The following is a 19242-nucleotide window of genomic DNA, read 5'->3' as shown; positions in this document are numbered from 1 at the left end:
GTTGAGAAGTGAAATGCATGCTTCTGCTGTATATTAATGACTATAAAACATTACTACTATTCTCATCTCTGGCCATCAAACATTACATTTTGATATTAAGATGTATTATTGTATAAGATACTTGTCTGTTCTCATAAGAAGCAGAGAAAAGGTCAAGATGGATTTATATGTTAAAACAATTGTTTATTTTAGTAACCCGGAAAATTGGAATACACCTCGCATTTAGGAAAGATACCATTATCAAAAAGTTATGTTCCACGGAAGTTCTGACAGAAATGTTTAATTCTGCAAGCATGATAAACAGAACACATGCCTATGAAATCTTGAAAAAAAGGTCGAAATTCACTATTTACATTAAGAGAACCTCATATCCTGAAATACAGCTCAAAAACCAGTGCAAAAGTGCTCTGTAAAAACCCTATTTGACATGATACCACTATACAGTCTACCATTAAGATCTTCCTTCCAATTCCAAGTAGTATACAAATCTTTCCAACTGATAATATTGAAAAAACAGCTTCTCAGGCATTGCAAACATTCAAAGTTTTAAACAATGAAATATTCTTTACAAAATTTTCACTAATTACAGAGTGAAATTTTGGCAACTAAACCTTGGCATATCAATCTGATGGTAGAAGACAAGGCCCAAAATTATTATTAATTTTGAAAAATCCTTCACAGTCTTATGCTATCCAGAGCAACGACCAGTAACTTTAGCTTGAATCAGTCGGCATTTCTTCATAAATGTTGGTTTCCTCGTTAAATTTGTACCTACAGGAGGAAATTCATAGAAATTTTAGTTTATTCATTAATCGCAAACAAAAACCTTGATGATCTATTTTTTTTCCAATGTAAGTCAGAAGTATTATACTGAAGAGAGTTGAAATTTACAATATCGAGCGATGTCCATACATTAATCTAAGGGCTGTTAAGATATTAGACTTCAAATTCCAAAAATGATCAAAAACACAAAAAAAAAATACCCAAAATAAAAGAAGCTAACTATCATCTAATGCTGCTAGATTTCAAGTGGCCTGTACAATATATCAATCTTTGCTATGGGAAGGGTTGCCCACAAGGATCTGCGGGCGCGTTCCTTCTAAATCCATGCCTATCCATGTGTGATCTGTCCTCCCTATGTTTTTCCTAGTGCTCCTCTCAGGAAATTCTTGGTGACTTCTCTCGGGAAATTCTTGTTGGTTGATGGGCTGGATAGACCCACCAAATGGCCATGTTCACGACATCCCACACCCAAAGGGGACATTCTCATAATCCACAGGCTACCCGGATACAACCCCTATCACGTCTAGGATAAAACTATGGCTGGCAACAGTTTTTTCAAATCAATAGCGGCACAGGTCCTCACATAATTAAAAATCCCTAGATACTCTTTAAATTCGAAGTCAATAAATAATGTACTCACTCACCCATTCTAAGGATAAATTATTTCCAATATTCACTGCAAGTACAGGTATCCTAAATTCCTAATACATATTCATACCGTGCTTGGAAGCTCTATGGTGAGACTGACGACAGGAGACTAATGCTTCATAGACAAACCTGATCTTTTATTAACCAGAAGTCTTGTTGTAAAATCATGTTCTTCTTCTATCTGAGGGAGACAATACCAATGAAACATCTTTGGCATCATATGAATATTTACAGATCTTCAAGGTTTGCAGTTTTCTTGCACCCAACTTTCAGAGTTTTGGGTCCAAGAAAAGCCAGCTATGAATCTACAAATAAGGGCCTTTTCCTTGAGCAACCATAGCCTATTTTCAATATCTATGGAAAGGTTACTGTGGTGAGGTTTCTATGTTAAGGTAACAGCCATTGTTCTTTCTTACAGGGGCAACAAACGCTAATATTTTTTCTATGGGCATGGTACCAAATGAATTGCAGCAAATCTTCCTTCGATATTTGATTTTTATCATTAGGGACAGGTGATCTAAAATTAGATTTCAAGTTTAGAGGGGAAGCTGATTCAGCTAATTCGTAATAGTTTGTTCAATTTACTAAGCCGCCATTCTCATTCACTAGTCAAATTGACTACACATGCAACTTACAAACACTTCCAATGCTCCTTGAATGATGAATTTTAGCAAAAACAAAATATGCAAGTTTGATACAGAGGTCTACTCAAGTTGCAGATTGTTCTACGGTGATGCAAATGCCATGGAGTCATGAAACAGCTAAAAAAGATTCCTAAAACAAAGCCAGAAAAATAGAAGTCCATACATGTTATAACCATCATTTGCAGTGTGGTGATGGTTACACTAATGTTAGCAATTCTATTGTCATGACGATTTCACAAGTTATGGTAGTTATGCTATTGTCATGGCAGTTGTGGACACATCCTCATGGTTTTTGCCTAAGTTGGTGAATCAGAATCAGGTATGCATACAGTATGGCAGTACAGCAAATTTTCGGAGGCTGGGTATTAATATATATAAAGAATTAAGTTTGGAATACCACACCACATAACATACATATGTTAAACAAAGCCACCATAATATTACAAATTTATAATACAGTATACCGATTCCTATATTTTTGGATCAGCCTCCTATAACAACCACAGTTTAGGTGCCAATCTGGTCTAGATTCGGATCCAAGTCTGATTCAGCAAGTGATACAAGCAAGGTTCTGCAATTTCCCTATGGATTCATCCAAGACAAACCCAGGGAAGTGTGTCATGAATTTCGCTATTTTCCTCAGCTACCACAACAAACCTGCCAGTTTTCCTCTATAGAGCACATTTTTTGGTCTGACATTTTCGAAAAGAAAATACAAGTGAAAACTATAGTGTGAAAACAACCTTCAAAATTTCAACCAAAAACAACTTCAAAATTGTAATGTCTGTATTAGTATTTTCACAAAAATGTGATGTCTCAGACCATTTTGAAATCTGTAGAACATTTTCCTCTGCTGTCAGGACAAACCTGAGAAAACCTTGTAAACACTATGCTCCACGGGCACACGTCCCTATACCCAAAACATTTCAAGGACTAGGGGATAGCTAAGAAATGTCCCCTCCCCATCCCCTTTTTTTTTGCAGTGCACAGGAAACGTTTCCAGTACATGCTAGAAACAGGTACGTGATGGCTAGCTATCCTCAGGGTGACCAACAAATGCCTAGGCATGCTTGGATAGATCAAGCAAGCAATTCATAGCAAGGACCCTACTTTGGGATTTTATGAGGAGCATCTTAGGCCCATTGTGACGCAAAGGTGGAACATTATGAACACCATGCTTTATATGGCAGACTTGCTCTCAATCCCAAATGGTATGCACCGAGACCTAAGAGAGTGCCTCCATCTAGTGATGAAGAGGTGAAAGAAGGCTTGATGAGGGCCCTTGCAAAAATGTGTACTGAAGATGAATCTACTACACTTTGCACACAGTGGCTTGCATTTACCTGTCTTTGTACTCCAACCTTCAGCAGACAAAGGCATGGTAGGGATGCACCGAAATTGAGAGTAATTGCAATTTGTCTTCTTTCACAGGTTGCAGTTGTTAAATTTAGCTGTGAAGCCACCCAAGATCAATGTGACTGAAGGAAAGCAAGACAAGAATCCAAAGATGAACAGAACTCAGCACTCTCATAGCACTGAACTAGACTCATAATCTGAGCTAGTGTTCTCATTCATTCCAGTGCTTAGCATAGGGAGAGGTGAGGGCTTGTTTATATAGAAAAATATGGCATATAAAACCAAAAGGAATAATAACTCCCTGTAGCTTAAAATAGGAGGGAGTTTTACCTACTTGGTATATGCCAAATACATATTAGAATATTTAATTCTATGTTAGTCACCTATTTTTAGTTCCTTGGTTAATGGTCATTTACTTTTTTTATGTAATTAGCTTTTAAGCTTAATTTAGCTTTCACACTTAATTTAGCGTTTAGTTCTTTAGTTATGTTCTAATTATAGAACATCGTCTTGTAACCTCTATATATACGTGTGTACATCATTCAATGTAATTATCCGATTATTGAATCATTCATTCAATTTATTTTTCATGGTATCAGAGCATGGAAATTAGAAATTTCAAAAGTTTTTGTTATTAAATTTTTCGAAAAGAGATTTTTTTTAAAACTGGTTTTTTTTGTTTTATTTTTTTTTTAAAGCAGGTTCTTTTTCTCTTCTTGGGCGGATTTCTTTTTGCAGGTTGAAAATTTTCCTAGGGTTTCTGCAATTTTCGACTAGGGTTTTGACCCTTTAGTTCAAGTCGGAATTTTATTTTGGTTGCAGATTCTTGGTGGGTTTTTCGAGACCTCAACTGGGTCGTCATCAGATTTTTATGGGTGCATCGCTTTCCGTGCCTCGATTTTTGAGCCATCGCATCTGCATTCTGTTTTCAGATTCTTGGTGGGTTTTTCGAGAACTTTTTGGGTTGATCTCATATTTTTCTGGGTGCCTCGTTTTCCGTGCCTCGAATTTTGTGCCAACAAATTTGCCTTGGAATTTAAAAACAAATCGCAATTTCTGCTAATTTTGTGGAAGTCGAGAATTTTGTTGTCTTCTGGGCACCATTTATGCTGCTTTAAGTTTGCAAAAAATTTTAATTTTTGGGTTTCTTCCAAACCTCGAAATTTGTGCCTTGAAATTCGTGCCAAAATTCTCCTATAGGATTTCAGTTTTTTCAGCAGCTGCTTCTATTCTGATTTTTTTTTAAATCAGATTCTTTTGTTTCTTGCTTTCACTCAGTTGACCTCGATCAACCTCGATTTCCGTGATGGCATCATTAACCAACATCATGTTGGTACATAGTCAAAAGTTCAACGGCCACAACTACAACACTTGGAAACAGCGTATGCTTACCATCTTTGAGTATCGTTGCCTTGATCAACTTGTTTTGGGCAAGGAATCCCGTCCAACAGTCGGTGATGATCAAGACAAACATGATGTGAAGAATTGAGAGGTTGTAATGCATATCAAACTCTTTGTCACAGATGATAAACTCCCACAGATGCCTTCAGGTAAAACAGCAAAAGAGATCTGGGATCTTTTGAAGGATCTTCATGAAACGTCTGACAAGAGTCGAGCTTTCTTTCTAAAGAATATGTTGTTTTCTATCATAATGGATGAGAAGTCATCTATCAAGGCACATCTTATGAAGATCAAGGACATCCGTGATCAGTTGGAAGCTATAGGCTGAACCATGGTGGAAGAGGATATGGTAGTGATCACGCTGAAAAGCCTTCCCAGATCCTACGAGCATTTCATTGATACGCTCAATATCTCCTCTACTAGTGTTGATTTGAAGTTTCCTGACCTCTGCAACAAGCTGCTACAACAGAATCGATGGAAGCAGCAATTTGGAAGCAGTGCTAGTTCATCCACTGAACAGGGTTTCACAGCCTCAGCTTCGCATAAGTACAAGGGTAAAGCTTCGTCCTTCCAGCAGAAAGGTCAAGGTCAATCTCAGCAATCTTCCAAAACGAAGAGCTTACAATGTTCCTATTGTCATATATATGGCCATTTGGTGAAAGATTGCCGAAAATTGATAGCATCCCAACAATCCAAACAGGGAGGGTCCAAGCAGAAAGCCAATTCTACCACACATCCTGATCAGAAGGAATCTACTTTCTATGCGTTCATGGCCCAAACCTCCTCTGATGATGTTCAATCATCAGCCTGGTACATTGACTCTGGAGCCTCTCAACATTTCACACATCGTCGGGATTGGTTTACAGAGTACATGCCTTCCACTAATTCAGTGATCTTTGGTGGAGGCAAAGAGTATACTGTTGTTGGCAAGGGCAACGTTCAGATTTCATCTAGTGGGAGGGATTTAATATTCCTCAATGTATACTTTGTACCTGGTATGAAGCTCAATCTACTGTCAGTCAATCAGATTATGCAGCATTCACCACAGCTAGATGTCGTCTTCGGGTTGCACGAGTGCAGCATTGTTGACAGGGAGACTCGCACTACAATTGCAGTTGGTATTGAGGATCATGGTCTTTATAGACTTGTTGATTCTACTAGTTCTCAGGAGCTCGCCATGGCAGCTGGGAGTACTTCCATCAGCACTCTTTGGCATCAGCGATATGGGCATCTCAATGTCCACTATCTCTCTCAGTTGGTTCGAGAGGATCTAGTTGTAGGATTACCTGAGATTCAAACGCAGAATCATGGAGTTTGCGGAGTGTGTCAAGCTGGAAAGCAGCATAGGACTCCGTTTTCAGATGGAGACGCTTGGAGAGCATCCAAGGTCTTGCAGCTCTTAATGCGGACATTTGTGGTCCCATGAACACTCCATCAGTCATTGGATGCAGGTATTTTATATTATTTGTTGATGATTTCAGCAAACGCATGTGGGTTTATTTTCTTAAGCAGAAATCAAAGGTGTTCACCATGTTTCAGATGTTTAAGGCCTTAGTGGAAAAAGAGTCTAGCTGTTAGATAGTCACTCTTCAGTCCGACAATGGAGGGGAATTTTGTTCTACAAAGTTCACCAACTTTTGTGCATCACATGGCATTAAACATCCAGCTTACCACACCTTACACCCCATAGCAGAATTGTGTTGTTGAGCGCAAGAACTGTACAGTCACTGAGATGGCTCGGTCTATATTGGAGCATAGAAATGTTCCAAAACACTTTTGGGCGGAAGCGATCTTCACTGCAGTCTACCTTCTGAACCGGTCTCCCACAAAGGTCGTTAAGAAGATGACTCTAGAGGAAGCTTGGTCTGGCAGGAAGCCCAAAATCAGTCATTTGAAAGTTTTTGGCTCTACAGCTTATGTTTGGATTCCAGATGCCAAGCACACCAAACTGGATCCAAAGAGTCAGAAATTGATGTTCACCGGCTACAATGACAACCACAAGGCATATCGGCTGATTGATATAGACACTAATCACCTCATATTCAGTCAAGATGTAGTATTTGATGAAGAAAGAGGGCCTTTTCAGCCTTCCTCTCCTGATTTGAGCACTAAGGATCAGCCTCCAAAGGCTGCAAGTATGGGTGTTCTTCTTCCCTTAGCTCCACCTGATGGGAGGGATTCAGTTGACTCTAAAGTTGTAGGGTCTTCTAGGCATGACATTGCACCCTTGACTTTCCTCAAGATCTTCTAGATCCACATCCAAAGGAGCTTGCTCCAGAAATTTTAGGTAATCTTCATCCTGCAGCAGATGTTGGTACTTCTACTCTACGGCCTAAGTGGTGGGCCAAGACCATTGGTGATCTTCATGATGATGAGCTCATTGAGGGTAAATCAGTTAGAGGTAAGAGCAAGCAACATAGTTAATTTTGCTCTTATGGCCAACATTCACAGTATTTATGAGCCTCAAACATATACAAAGGCTAAAGGTGTACCTGCATGGGACAAGGCTATGGCAGCTGAGCAACATAGTCTTCTGAAAAACAACACTTGGGTATTGTCCGATCTTCCTCCAGGGAAGAAGCCCATTGGCTGCAAATGGGTGTTTAAAGTCAAGTATAAAGTTGATGGAAGCCTTGATAAGTACAAGGCTCAATTGGTGGAAAAGGGTTTTCACAGAAGGAGGGCATCAACTATGAGAAGACATTTGCTCCCACAGCCAAGATGAGTACCATTAGGCTTGTCCTCGCTCTCTCAGCTCAATTTGGATGGAAAGTCCATCAAATGGACATCAAAAGTGTCTTTCTCAATGGTGATTTGCAAGAAGAAGTCTACATGACGCAGCCTCCAAGTTTCAATGTTGCCGGTAAGGAACACCAGGTATGTAGACTAGTCAAAGCACTCTATGGTCTCAAACAGGCTCCTCGTGCATGGTACATCAAAATTGATAAGTACTTGACTGATCAAGGCTTTCAAAGGAGTCCTTCAGATCCCAATTTGTATGTCAAACATACTAGTGATGATATTCTATTTCTAGTAGTCTATGTTGATGGTCTCATCATTACTGGCAATGCAGCACATATGATCATGCAGGTCAAACAGAATTTGTGTCACCATTTTGATATGACAGATTTGGGACTTCTCCATTATTGTCTCGGTGTAGAGGTTTGGCAAACTAATAGCCACATATTCATTTCTCAGTCAATGTATGCCAAGAGCCTACTAGATAAGTTTCGAATGCAAAATTGTAAACTTGCATCTACACCTATGGAGATAGGGCTCAAATTATCAGCCAAACCAGATTCACATGTAGTGGATGAGTCTTCATTCAGGCAACTAGTGGGCAGCCTCATCTATCTCACCGCCACTAGACTTGACATTAGTTATGCTTTGAGCTATATTTCTCACTTCATGTCAGCCCCAAAAGTTGAACATTGGGTTGCAACAAAGAGTGTGCTTAGATATGTGAAGGGCACTCCTAATTTTGGCATTCTGTACAGTAGAAGCAAAGATCCTAAGCTGGTTGGTTTCACAGACTCAGATTGGGCAGGTTGTGTTGTTGACAGAAAGTCAACTTCTAGGTATGTTTTCAGCTTGGGTACAGGTGCAGTCGCATGGACCAGCAAGAAGCAACAGGCAATAGCTCTTTCCTCGACCAAAGTAGAGTATCAGGGAACTGTTAAGGCAACATGTGAGGCAATTTGGCTACGTAGGATGCTTGCAGACATGCAAATGTCTCAACCAGGACCTACTCCCTTGTTTTGTGATAATCAAGGGGTTCTAAAATTAGCCAAAAATCCAATCTTCCATGAGCAAACAAAGCATGTGGAGCTTCATTGTCATTTCATCCGCCAGCATATTGAAGATGGATCAATGATACTGCAGTACATTCCTACTAAAGATCAGACTGCAGATATCCTCACCAAGTCCTTGAGCCTAGCAAAGTTTCTCAAATTTAGAGGGCGGCTTGGTGTGATAGATAGCATGACCATTAAGGGAGGGTATTAGAATATGTATTTCTATGTTAGTCACCTATTTTTAGTTCCTTGGTTAATGGTCATTTACTTTTTTTATGTAATTAGCTTTTAAGCTTAATTTAGTTTTACGTTTAATTTAGCGTTTAGCTCTTTAGTCTTTTACTTTAACGTTATGTTCTAATTATAGAACATCGTCTTGTAACCTCTATATATACGTGTGTATATCGTTCAATGTAATTATCCGATTATTGAATCATTCATTCAATTTATTTTTCAATACATGGTTATGCCAACTCAGGTAAAGACAAGAAATGGTTATGGGGAGGTGGCTAATAAATCCAAAAGAGGGTGTGACGTGTGAATGGCACATGTGAATTCTAATATAACCTAAGCAAACTTAATAATGTGTAGGAAAAATAAATGTTCCCTAACATAAGAGAAAATAAAACCTACACTAACACCCCCCCCCTTAAGCATAGCTTAAGTGGGTGAAACACACAAAGATGGGTCCCGGCTACAAGGCCATTTTAGGTACCCATGAACAAAACAATCTCTCATAAATGAAGAAAAGGAGAAAACCCAGTGGGACAAAACTCCTCCCCAAAAGAGAGAAATGAAAACAAGTTTCCCAACACAAGAAAGAATCCCATGCAAGGAAGAAATCCTCTCCAAGATAGAAAGGATAAGAAAGACTATGTAGCCTTCCTCGAAGTAATCAATTGTACCAATGGTTGATGCTCGAAACTGAATGTAGAAGATGGACCACGATCATCGAACAACATTCCTCCCCATAGGAAGAAATAAAACCAAATGTGTATGTAGACTATCTTCCCATTCCTAAAAGGAATATGAAGGAAGAAAGTGCAAAATGTTTAAAGTCTCTAAATACTGCTCATGTTCTCCATGTCGATGCCAAAAGTTGTCACAATCAAATTAGGCATTCTAGGCCACACTGATGAAGATGACAATCTAGAACCTAGTAGAGATGTATGTTGAACAAGCTCCACCGACTCAAGTATCTCCTCTAAAGACAAAAAGTTGTCACAATCAAATTAGGCGATCTAGGCCACACTGATGAAGATGACAATCTAGAACCTAGTAGAGATGTATGTTGAACAAGCTCCACGGACTCAAGTATCTCCTCTAAAGACAAACATGCCTCCTTCAAATGCTGGTCAAAAATATCCACATTCATGTCAAACTGTAAAGAATGATCATGTGGAGAATGAACAAGAGGATCCGAAGGCTCCTCCACAACAACTGAAGAAGAATCAACTTCATCAAAGAGAAAATGAATATCCTGAATAGTCTCTCCCAAGTCTAAAATATGACACTCCACAAACAAACCTGCAATGTCTGCCAAGTAGTCATCCCAACGAACTCAATTTGGAAGACAATGCATATCCTGCTACAGTGAATCAAAACTAGCCATGGATGTAGCAAGACAAGTATCCTTAGAAGCAACAGTGGATGGAGGTGAAAGAATGCAAGGTTCAAGAACTGGATCTGATGTGAGAATACTCAAGTTCAAGTCACCAAAATTCTCCTCAAAATCAAAGTTCACACTAGGAGTGTGATCAACAGCCAAAGGATCAGAACCATCATCAAGTGCAAAGTCTGAAAAGGTATATAACCAAGATGCATGATCAACCATCCCAATAGCAATTATCTCTCTTCTTTCCAAGTCTCGAATGATGACTGAATCATGTGTGAATTCCACAATCTTCCCTATTCCACCATGAGTAATATGATAGATGGAAAGAAGATTGTTTGACAAATGAGGTACACAAAACATCATTGAAAGTGCCATCCCGAATATCAATAGAACCTTTCCCAGTTACACTCGTATAAGTGTTGTTGCCCATCAAATTAGGTGGCATAACACAAGGCTCAAAAGAAGAGAATATAGACTATGTAGAAGCCATGTGATGAGAAGGTCCAGAATCTAGGAGCCATTTCCCTGATTCACAACTTGTAGTAGCACAAAGAGATTTACCTTTATTTTTAACTGCTTCAAAAGCAAGTCCTACATGAGCTTTTACCTTTGTAGATCCTGATTGTTTTGAATTGGAAGAAGAAGCTGATTCGGACATTCTAGAAGGAAGATCAATGTTGTTCTTCTTAGGGAGATGTTTCTATTCATAAATATCCTTCTTATAACAAGAATGCTCTTCATGTCTAGTCCTCTTACAATATGAACAAGTAGACTTCTCCTTATTAGATTGAATCACCTTTTGAAAATGATTTTTTTTGTGCTTGATCTATATGTGGTTTGTTCTTGAAGTTCTTCTATTTCTTGTCAGATTGTCCCGACTCTTTCTATCCCTTAGACTAACTAGGTCACTAGCCAACAAGGCTTGATTCTTTGATGGCTTATTGAGACCCATCAAAAGAAGCTTTTGTCGTTCGTGTATCAACATCTCAGAAAAAGATGCAAATGAAGGCTTAACATAAGCCGGTCCCATAGTTAGTTTGTGAGTATGAAAGCTAGAAACAAAAGATAAATATTCAAGACCCAGTTTGTTAAAAACGTTGTAGACCAGCTGAATGTCCTTTTTATCAATGCCACATTCTTTACATTGTGCTCTCAAATCATTAACCTTAGTTATGTAATCTTGGATGTTGTCAAAGTTCTTTGGATCAAGGCTCATCAAATCATTGTCTATCTGACAGCCTCTTACTTCATTTGTTCTTCCATACAATGTTTTTAACTTTTCCCAAGCTTCATGTGAAGTTTTACATGCTTCAATCTGAAACATTAAATCAAGGGAAACAAAACTGCAAAGACATCCAAGAGCTTTAGTTTGTTCAAGCATCCATTTTATCTTTTCCTTATCCTTCGTAGGTTTAGATACCTTTTGCTCAACATATGGAGTATATCCAAGTTGCATTAGTGCATTCCAAGCATGTTGATGACGAGTTGCATAATTATGAGGTATTAGCAACGAAACCTTAGAATGATCCATAGATGCAAGAAAAGAAGAGCACAAGTAAGAAGACCAGAAAACACACAAAACAAGAGAGACCACCCTTTTCACTCAATCAAGAATCCCACCAACAAAGAATGATTGTGGCACTTTATAAATCAGTGTGTTTACAATGCTGGAGTTGTTTTCCAGAGTTTTACAATGTCCAAAATGGACTCAAATACTAAAAGTACAAAAAATATCTCAATATGCGAACCTAAAATTAGCACCAATGTGTAGAAAAAAATGACACCTCGATTCGAGATTGTACGTTTAAGTTACTTAGGTTTGAAGTTGAAAAAATGAGGATTGCCCTTCAGTTCTAATAAGAAACTGATTTTCTGGAAAAAAAAAAAAACGGGATCACTTGAGAAGAAACCAATCACTCCACTGTGAAAGAGCACGAAATTCTGCCCTAGATCAAAAAAAATTGCACAGAAAAATGCCATTGTATGATCAAGAAGGGGATCTTCAAAGTTCAAGTTCAAAAATGCAAAGCTCCAACTGTGACGGGTCATTGTTTGAAAAAGAATCTTCCACCAAATTTATTCACAAAACAACTATTTTGATCAAACCACAACTAAATTTGGTGAAATAACCAACTTTGTCCTTATGCCAATCGGTTATGGAACTTTGCCAAAATTAATGGCACTCCCAAAATGTCACTAAATGTAGCAAGACCAGCCAAACATAATCACACCACCAACTGAATTTTGAAAGTTGGATAAACGCCAAAATTGCCCCTAACTTTAGCAAAGGAGCTAAACCCTAGGCACAAAGGCCAAGCACAAGATCAAGTCTTGCTGTAGTAGACACAAGCACAACTCAGATTTTGAAGTAGATACAAAGGCCGTAGGTGGAGTATTTCGCACACAGAGGCCGAGTAGAGTGCGGATTTTAACACCATTTCCCAACCCCTATTCAAGGGTCCCGTGGGTAGCAAAGGCAAAGCTTTATTGAAATATGCCACGCAAATCGCAACAATGGGAGCATGGGCTACCAAGCCTACGTAGAGGCACACGGCCCAAGGAAGGTGTTGAGGTGGTGTGCACGAGAGTTGGGTGTGGGGGTTTCAATACCCACCATGGGCAATGCAAGGGGCCCAAGCCTTAGGCTCGCGGTACCCACAATACTTGCAGGTACAAAGGGCACGACACGGCCTGTGTACCTTGTAGAGTACCTTAAAAAAAAAATTCAATAATAAAAAAGTAAATAATAAATAAACTTTGATGATGATTTTTTTTATAATAATAAATTTTTTTTTCAACTTTCAAAAAAATTTATGAAAAATAAAATTCAAATTCATACCATATTGGGCAGGAGGGCCATAGGGCTCATTTGCTAAAAAAAATTTGCTTCAAATTTGACTTCGTCCAAAAATGCTCCTGGACATGATAGCACAATCAGTTTGGCCTGAAAATGCTCCAAAAAATCAGCTAATGAAAGCTCTGCTTCACACCTTCACCGAATTTGCATCTGGTGTTCGATATGGACGAAACAAAAGGCAAATCTGACTTTTTCGAGTACTCTAGACTCAGTGGTGAGCTCAAATTTCCTCTAGGAAGCTCCAAAACACCTGCACTGATAAGCAAGAAACGTCAAAGTCCAGCCTTCTGTTAGGACACCAATTTGAAAATGTTATGCAGATTGATTAGGAAGAGACACCTAAGGGATTGGTTGGGCTTCCATTCTTTGAGGCAGCCCCTTCTACTGGCAGTGACTCAGACTCAAGCTCCAGTTTTGATTTAGACTCCCCGACCTACCATCTGCTGATTAGGGACAGCCATATATTTTCTTTGTTCTATGTTTATTGTTCACAGTTTATGTTATTTCATAGTTGAAACTTGGAGCCTTTGCATTTTTGCTATCATTCTTATAGAATATGTATGCACATTGACAATGAAAGCATTTGAATTTTGTTAATTTGTTTGTCGGTTCTCATGTGAAATCTCAATTCAAGTCTAATGCTATGTATTAAGCTTCTACAATGCCTATGATGAATGCTTTATCAATGTTATGATATGCATATTTGAAATTTCTCTATATTTTTAAAAGTTTCCCTATTTTTTAACAGTCGTCCCCTAAAAAATGGCTCAAAAGTACCCCCATACCTGAAACATATACTGCCATCTCCTGTCGTCCCTGTCCCCAAAACTTGATGGAGCATGGTGTAAACGCGAAACAGAGGTCGATATCAACTTCATAGTAGACGAATCAAGGAGAATTTTATATCTTCATAATATTTGTAATGTTAATAAAATCGATTATTAATGGCTAAAATCACCTAGGTTCAGTTGGCAGCAACTCTAAACAATTCAGGCACAAAATTTCAACTCTGCCCAATTCCACAACCATTTGGTGCAGATTCCAATTCTAGGACATTTCGGCCTAGTTTTGAGCAATTTTGTAACATTGGTTTTCCACTAGTGTATGAAGTAGGCTTGATCATGTCAAATAGAAAAGAAGACTAATGGCTCAAGATAATATCACTTCGTGTTCTTTAGCATTTTGATTTGGCCACTCAGTTCACTTTTTGTTTAAGTTCATCCGTGTACACCCTCTGGATTCTCCATTCATCCATTCAATTGGAAAAATATTCAGCAATCTAGTTAATAATAGCATGGTAAGTACTATACAAGAGCATGCACTAAAGCAAGTTGCACTACATTACAAGTTGTAGTAAACTATTAATATGTTGTTGGTGTCCTTGGAAATTTCTAGAAGGCGGCGAGCTTGTAAAATTGTTGAGGAAATAGTGGCAAGAGGAGTGCTTTTAGGGGTTTACCCACAATTGGTTTTGTTAGGATAAGCTTCTCTTATTGAATTCATTTATTTGCCTGTTTGCAATTATTTCTTGTTTCTTTAATACATACAATAATCTGCATTTGTTAAAGGAGCTTCTTGAAACAACAGAGCATTTTGTACAGTGACAAAACCATCAATTTGTACAAGAGGGATGGCGTCATTGAACAACATCATGTTGGAAAGGCAATAGGCGCTTGAACGACAAAAAGTATAACACATGGAAGCAACGGATGCTAACCCTTTTTGAGTACCAATGCCTAGATCATATTGTTTTGGGTAATACTGCTCATTTGAAGCAGCAAGCAAAGACCAAGACAAATTTGATGAGCATAATCGCGAAGCGATCATGTTGCTTAAGTTATCAGTCACCGATGAGATGCTTCTAGAAATTCCTTTTGGAAAGACATTTGCACAAAACTGGACTCATATGAAGGATCTAAATGAGACATCCAACTAAGGCAGGGCATTCTTCCTAAAGAACGTGTTCTAAATTATGATGGACGACAAGATATCTTTGCAAGATCATCTCATGAAGATCAAAGACATTCGCAATCAATTGGAGGCCATTGGTCACAAGATAGAAGAAGAGGATATAGTGGTCATCAAGCTGAAAAGCTTACCACGATCCTATGAGCACTTCATTGAAACTTTCAACATTACATCCACAAATGTTGACCTGAAGTTTGATAAACTATGCAACAAGCTCTTACAACAGAACAGGTAGAAGAAGAAATTTGGGAGCAATAGCGAGGATGCCAGTGTGGAAAAGGCGTTTACTACCAAAGACAAAGGCAGAGGCAAGTGCGCTCAACACAAACAACAAGGAAAATCTGAGGAAAATTCCAAGAAGAAAATCACATGTCATTATTGTCGTAAGGTTGGTCACATGAAAAAACACTACAGGAAGAGGTTGCGTGATGAGAAATCCAACCAGGGAGGATCTCAACAAAAGCCCATGTTACAAAGCATACTAAGCATAAGGAGTCTGCCCTTTAAGCATTTATGGCCAAAAGACCAGCAGATCATGTCAAGTCTTTTGCTTGGTACATTGATTCTAGAGCTTCTTGGCACACAGGAGAGATTGGTTCACGAATATAAGGCTTCCTTTGATTCAGTGATCCTCAATGATGGTGAAGAGTAATAGTTGTCGGCAAGGGCAACGTTCAAATTACATTTGGTGGGAGAAATCTCATATATCTCAATTTATGCTATGTTTTGGGCATGGAGCTGAATCTGCTCTCTATGAATTGGAATATGCGACACTGTCCGAAGGTGGACGTCACCTTTAGTGCATGTAAATGCGACATTGTTGATAGGGATTCCAAGAAGACAATTGTAGTTGGCCTCAAAGATCATGAATACTGGAGAGTCTCAAGAGCATGCAATGGCTACAAGGAGTTCATCCATCAGTACTCCTTGGCATCAGCGGTATGGGCACCTAAACCTATCATACCTCTCTCAGTTGGCTCGTGAGAATTTGGTAGACGGCTTACCTAAGGTACAACAACAGACACACGGTGTATGCAGAGCTTGCCAAGTAGGGAAGCAACATCGAACTCCATTCTTACACGAACAAGCTTGGAGAGCATCTAAGGTCTTGCAACTAGTTCATGCAAACGTTTGTGGACCAATGAATACTACATCGATCACTGGTGTTAGGTATTTAATCTTGTTTGTCAATGATTTCAATAGGAAAATGTGGTGTTTTTCCTAAAGGCAAAATCAGATGTGTTTAATGACATATAGAATTTTAAAGAATTAGTTGAAAAAGAGTTAGGACATCAGAACATAAATCTTAGGTCAAATAATGGGGGTGAATTTTGTTCCAACAATTTCATCAACTTTTGTGCTAAAAAACGATATTAAGCGTCATCTTACCACATCCTATACCCCTCAAGAGAATGGCATTGTTGAACAGAGGAACCACACTATTATGGAAATGGTTCATTGTATGTTGGAGAACAGAAATGTTCCTAAGAAGTTTTGAGTTGAGGCAGTGAATGGTGCAATATACCTTCTTAATTGGTCTCCCACACAAGCTCTCAAGAAGATGACCCTAGACGAAGCATGGTCTGAGAGGAAACCAAAAATCAGCCACCTCAAGGTTTTTGGTTTGACATCATATGTTTGGATTCTGGATTCCAGATGCCAAGAGGACCAAAATGAATTCGAAAAGTCAAAAGTTGACGCTTATAGGCTACAATGACAATCATAAAGCATGTTAGCTGATTGATGTGGACATTGATAGTCTCACTTTTAGTAGAGACGTTGTGTTTGATGAAGGTGGGCGCTTTTAGCTCTCTTCTCCCATCAAAAGTCCTAAAAATCAACCTCTGCAAGCTAAAGATTTGGGTGTTAGGCTTCCATTAGCTCCACCTGAAGGGGGGGATTTTGATGATTTTGAACTTGTGGAATCTCCTAGACACGATCCTATTCCAATAGATTTTCCTCAAGACAACCTAGATGAGCATCTAGATGATTTCATTCCAGGCAGCCCAAGACATGATGATCGTCTTGATTTGGAAGATGTTGTTTCTACTCTTTGGCCTAAGTGGTGGGAAATGCTTATTGGTGATGTTTGAGATGATGAGCTTATTGAGGGGAGATCATCTAGAGGCAAGAGCAAGCAAAGTACTATCAATTTTGCACTTATGGCCAACATTCAGAGTGTCAATGAGCCCTAGGATCATTCAGAGGCGAAAGGTAAACCTGAATGGGAAAAGGCTATGGAATTTGAGCATCATAGTCTTTTGAAGAACAACACTTTCTGTCAAATCTACCACCAAGGAAGAAACCCATTGGCTACAAACAGATCTACAAAGTGAAATATAAAGCTAATGGAACTCTTGATAAATACAAAGCTCGATTGGTGACCAAGTGGTTCTCATAGAGAGAAGGCATTGACTATGAGGAGACCTTTGCTCCTACAACAAAGATGAGCACCATCCGGGTGGTTCTTGCCTTTCTCAATGGTGATTTAGAGGAAGAGCCATACATAACGCAGCCTCAAGGTTTCAAGGTTGCAAGTAAAGAGCACCTTGTATGCAAACTGGTGAAGGCTTTGTATGGCCTAAAACAAGACCCCCAAGCATGGTACATCAAGATTGATAGATATTTGGATGCATAAGGCTTTCAAAGAAGTCCTTCAAATCCCAACTAGTATGTCAAGAGCATTGGTAGTGATATCATTCTTCTTGTCATCTATGTGGATGATTCATCATTACTGGTAGTGGGGCACATTTGCTTAAGCAAATCAAATTGAATTTGTGTCAGGCATTTGATATGACTGATTTGGGTCTTCTGCATTATTGTCTCAATATAGAGGTTTGGCAAACAGGTGTCAATATTAAGTCGACGTATGTCAGGAGTTTGTTGGACAAATTCAGAATGCAAGACTGCAAAGTCTCATCTACAACCATGGAGAAAGGGCTGAAACTATAAGCCAAATCAGCCTCACCAATAGTAAATAAGTCTGCATTCAGGCAACTAGTTGGCAGCCTCATATATCTTACAACCACTAGACCTGATCTAAGTTATGTTGCAAGCTACATATATCGTTTCATGACTGCCCCTAAAGCGGAACATTGGGTTGCAGCGAAGCATGTACTAAGATATGTGAAAGGGACACCTGACTTTGGCATTCTGTACAGTAGAAGCAAAGATCCTCGACTAATTGGTTTTACAAATTCAAATTGGGCAAGTTTCGTTGATCATAGAAAGTATACTTCTAGATATGCCTTCAGTCTTGGCACCCGTGCAGTCACATGGACAAGTAAGAAGCAACAGGCAATAGCTCTTTCCTAGATAGAGGCAGAGTGTCAAGGTATTATTAAAGCAGCATGTGAGGCAATATGGCTTTGGAGGATGCTTTCTAACATGAAAATGTCTCAAGCATGGCCTTCACCCTTGTTCAGTGACAACCAAGGCGTGCTAAAGCTTGCGAAGAAACTAGTCTCTCACGAGCGAACTAAGCATGTAGAGTTTCATCGTCACTTCATCCGACAGCTTGTTGAAGATGATCTGTCTTGTTGCAATATGTTCCAACTGAGGATCAAACTGTAGACATCCTAACCAAGTCTTTGAGCCTGGACAAGTTTGTAAATTTTAGGGGGCAACTTGGTATAGTAGAATGACCATTAAGGGAGGCTATTAAAATAATATTGTAATATTGCTATAATGGTCATCTTAGCCATTTAGTTTCTTTTTAGAATGTTCCCTTTCTGTGTTTCAGTTCTTGATTGTTTCCATTATGGAAAGATCCTCTTGTAAATTTCTTTATAAGGAGTATTCCTCTCCTTAATTAATTTATTCAATTATCATTGTAATTGTTTCTTCATGTTTTTTGGCAGTTAGGATTGACTGATTGGTTCATTTTTGTTGAGCCCAACTATGTACACCCCCTAGGGATCTCCCCATTCACTCATTCAGTCACAGATTGATTCAAAGCTGCATTGAAGCAATTTCCACAGCAATACAAGTTGTAGAGATGCTTTTAATATGCTATCAGTGTCCTTGAAAGACTCGAGAAGGAAATGGGGTTATAAAACATCCCTTGAGTTCTTTTATATGTATATTTGCATCCTTGCAAGAATTTTTCACCTCACACCATGTAACCACTACCATGCTAAGCAGATAGTTTGTGAGATTAGGGAACATTTTATAAAG

The 19242-nt window shown here is 38.8% G+C and overlaps 1 protein-coding gene across 3 annotated transcripts in view; it reads right to left on the bottom strand.

Annotated features, from left to right (window-relative positions):
• Positions 1-316: 316 nt before the first annotated feature.
• LOC131038205 (uncharacterized) overlaps positions 317-19242 on the bottom strand; it is a 101050-nt gene continuing 82124 nt past the window's right edge. For all 3 annotated transcript variants that reach the window (XM_057970556.2, XM_057970557.2, XM_057970558.2), the window contains one exon: positions 317-771. In XM_057970556.2, the coding sequence (XP_057826539.2) occupies positions 714-771 (58 nt within the window). In that variant the 3' untranslated portion in view covers positions 317-713. The remainder of the gene's footprint in view (positions 772-19242) is intronic.

Source organism: Cryptomeria japonica, chromosome 10 (genome assembly GCF_030272615.1).
Source record: "Cryptomeria japonica chromosome 10, Sugi_1.0, whole genome shotgun sequence".
Lineage (NCBI taxonomy): Eukaryota > Viridiplantae > Streptophyta > Pinopsida > Cupressales > Cupressaceae > Cryptomeria > Cryptomeria japonica.
This window is presented reverse-complemented; position numbering and strand designations above follow the sequence as displayed.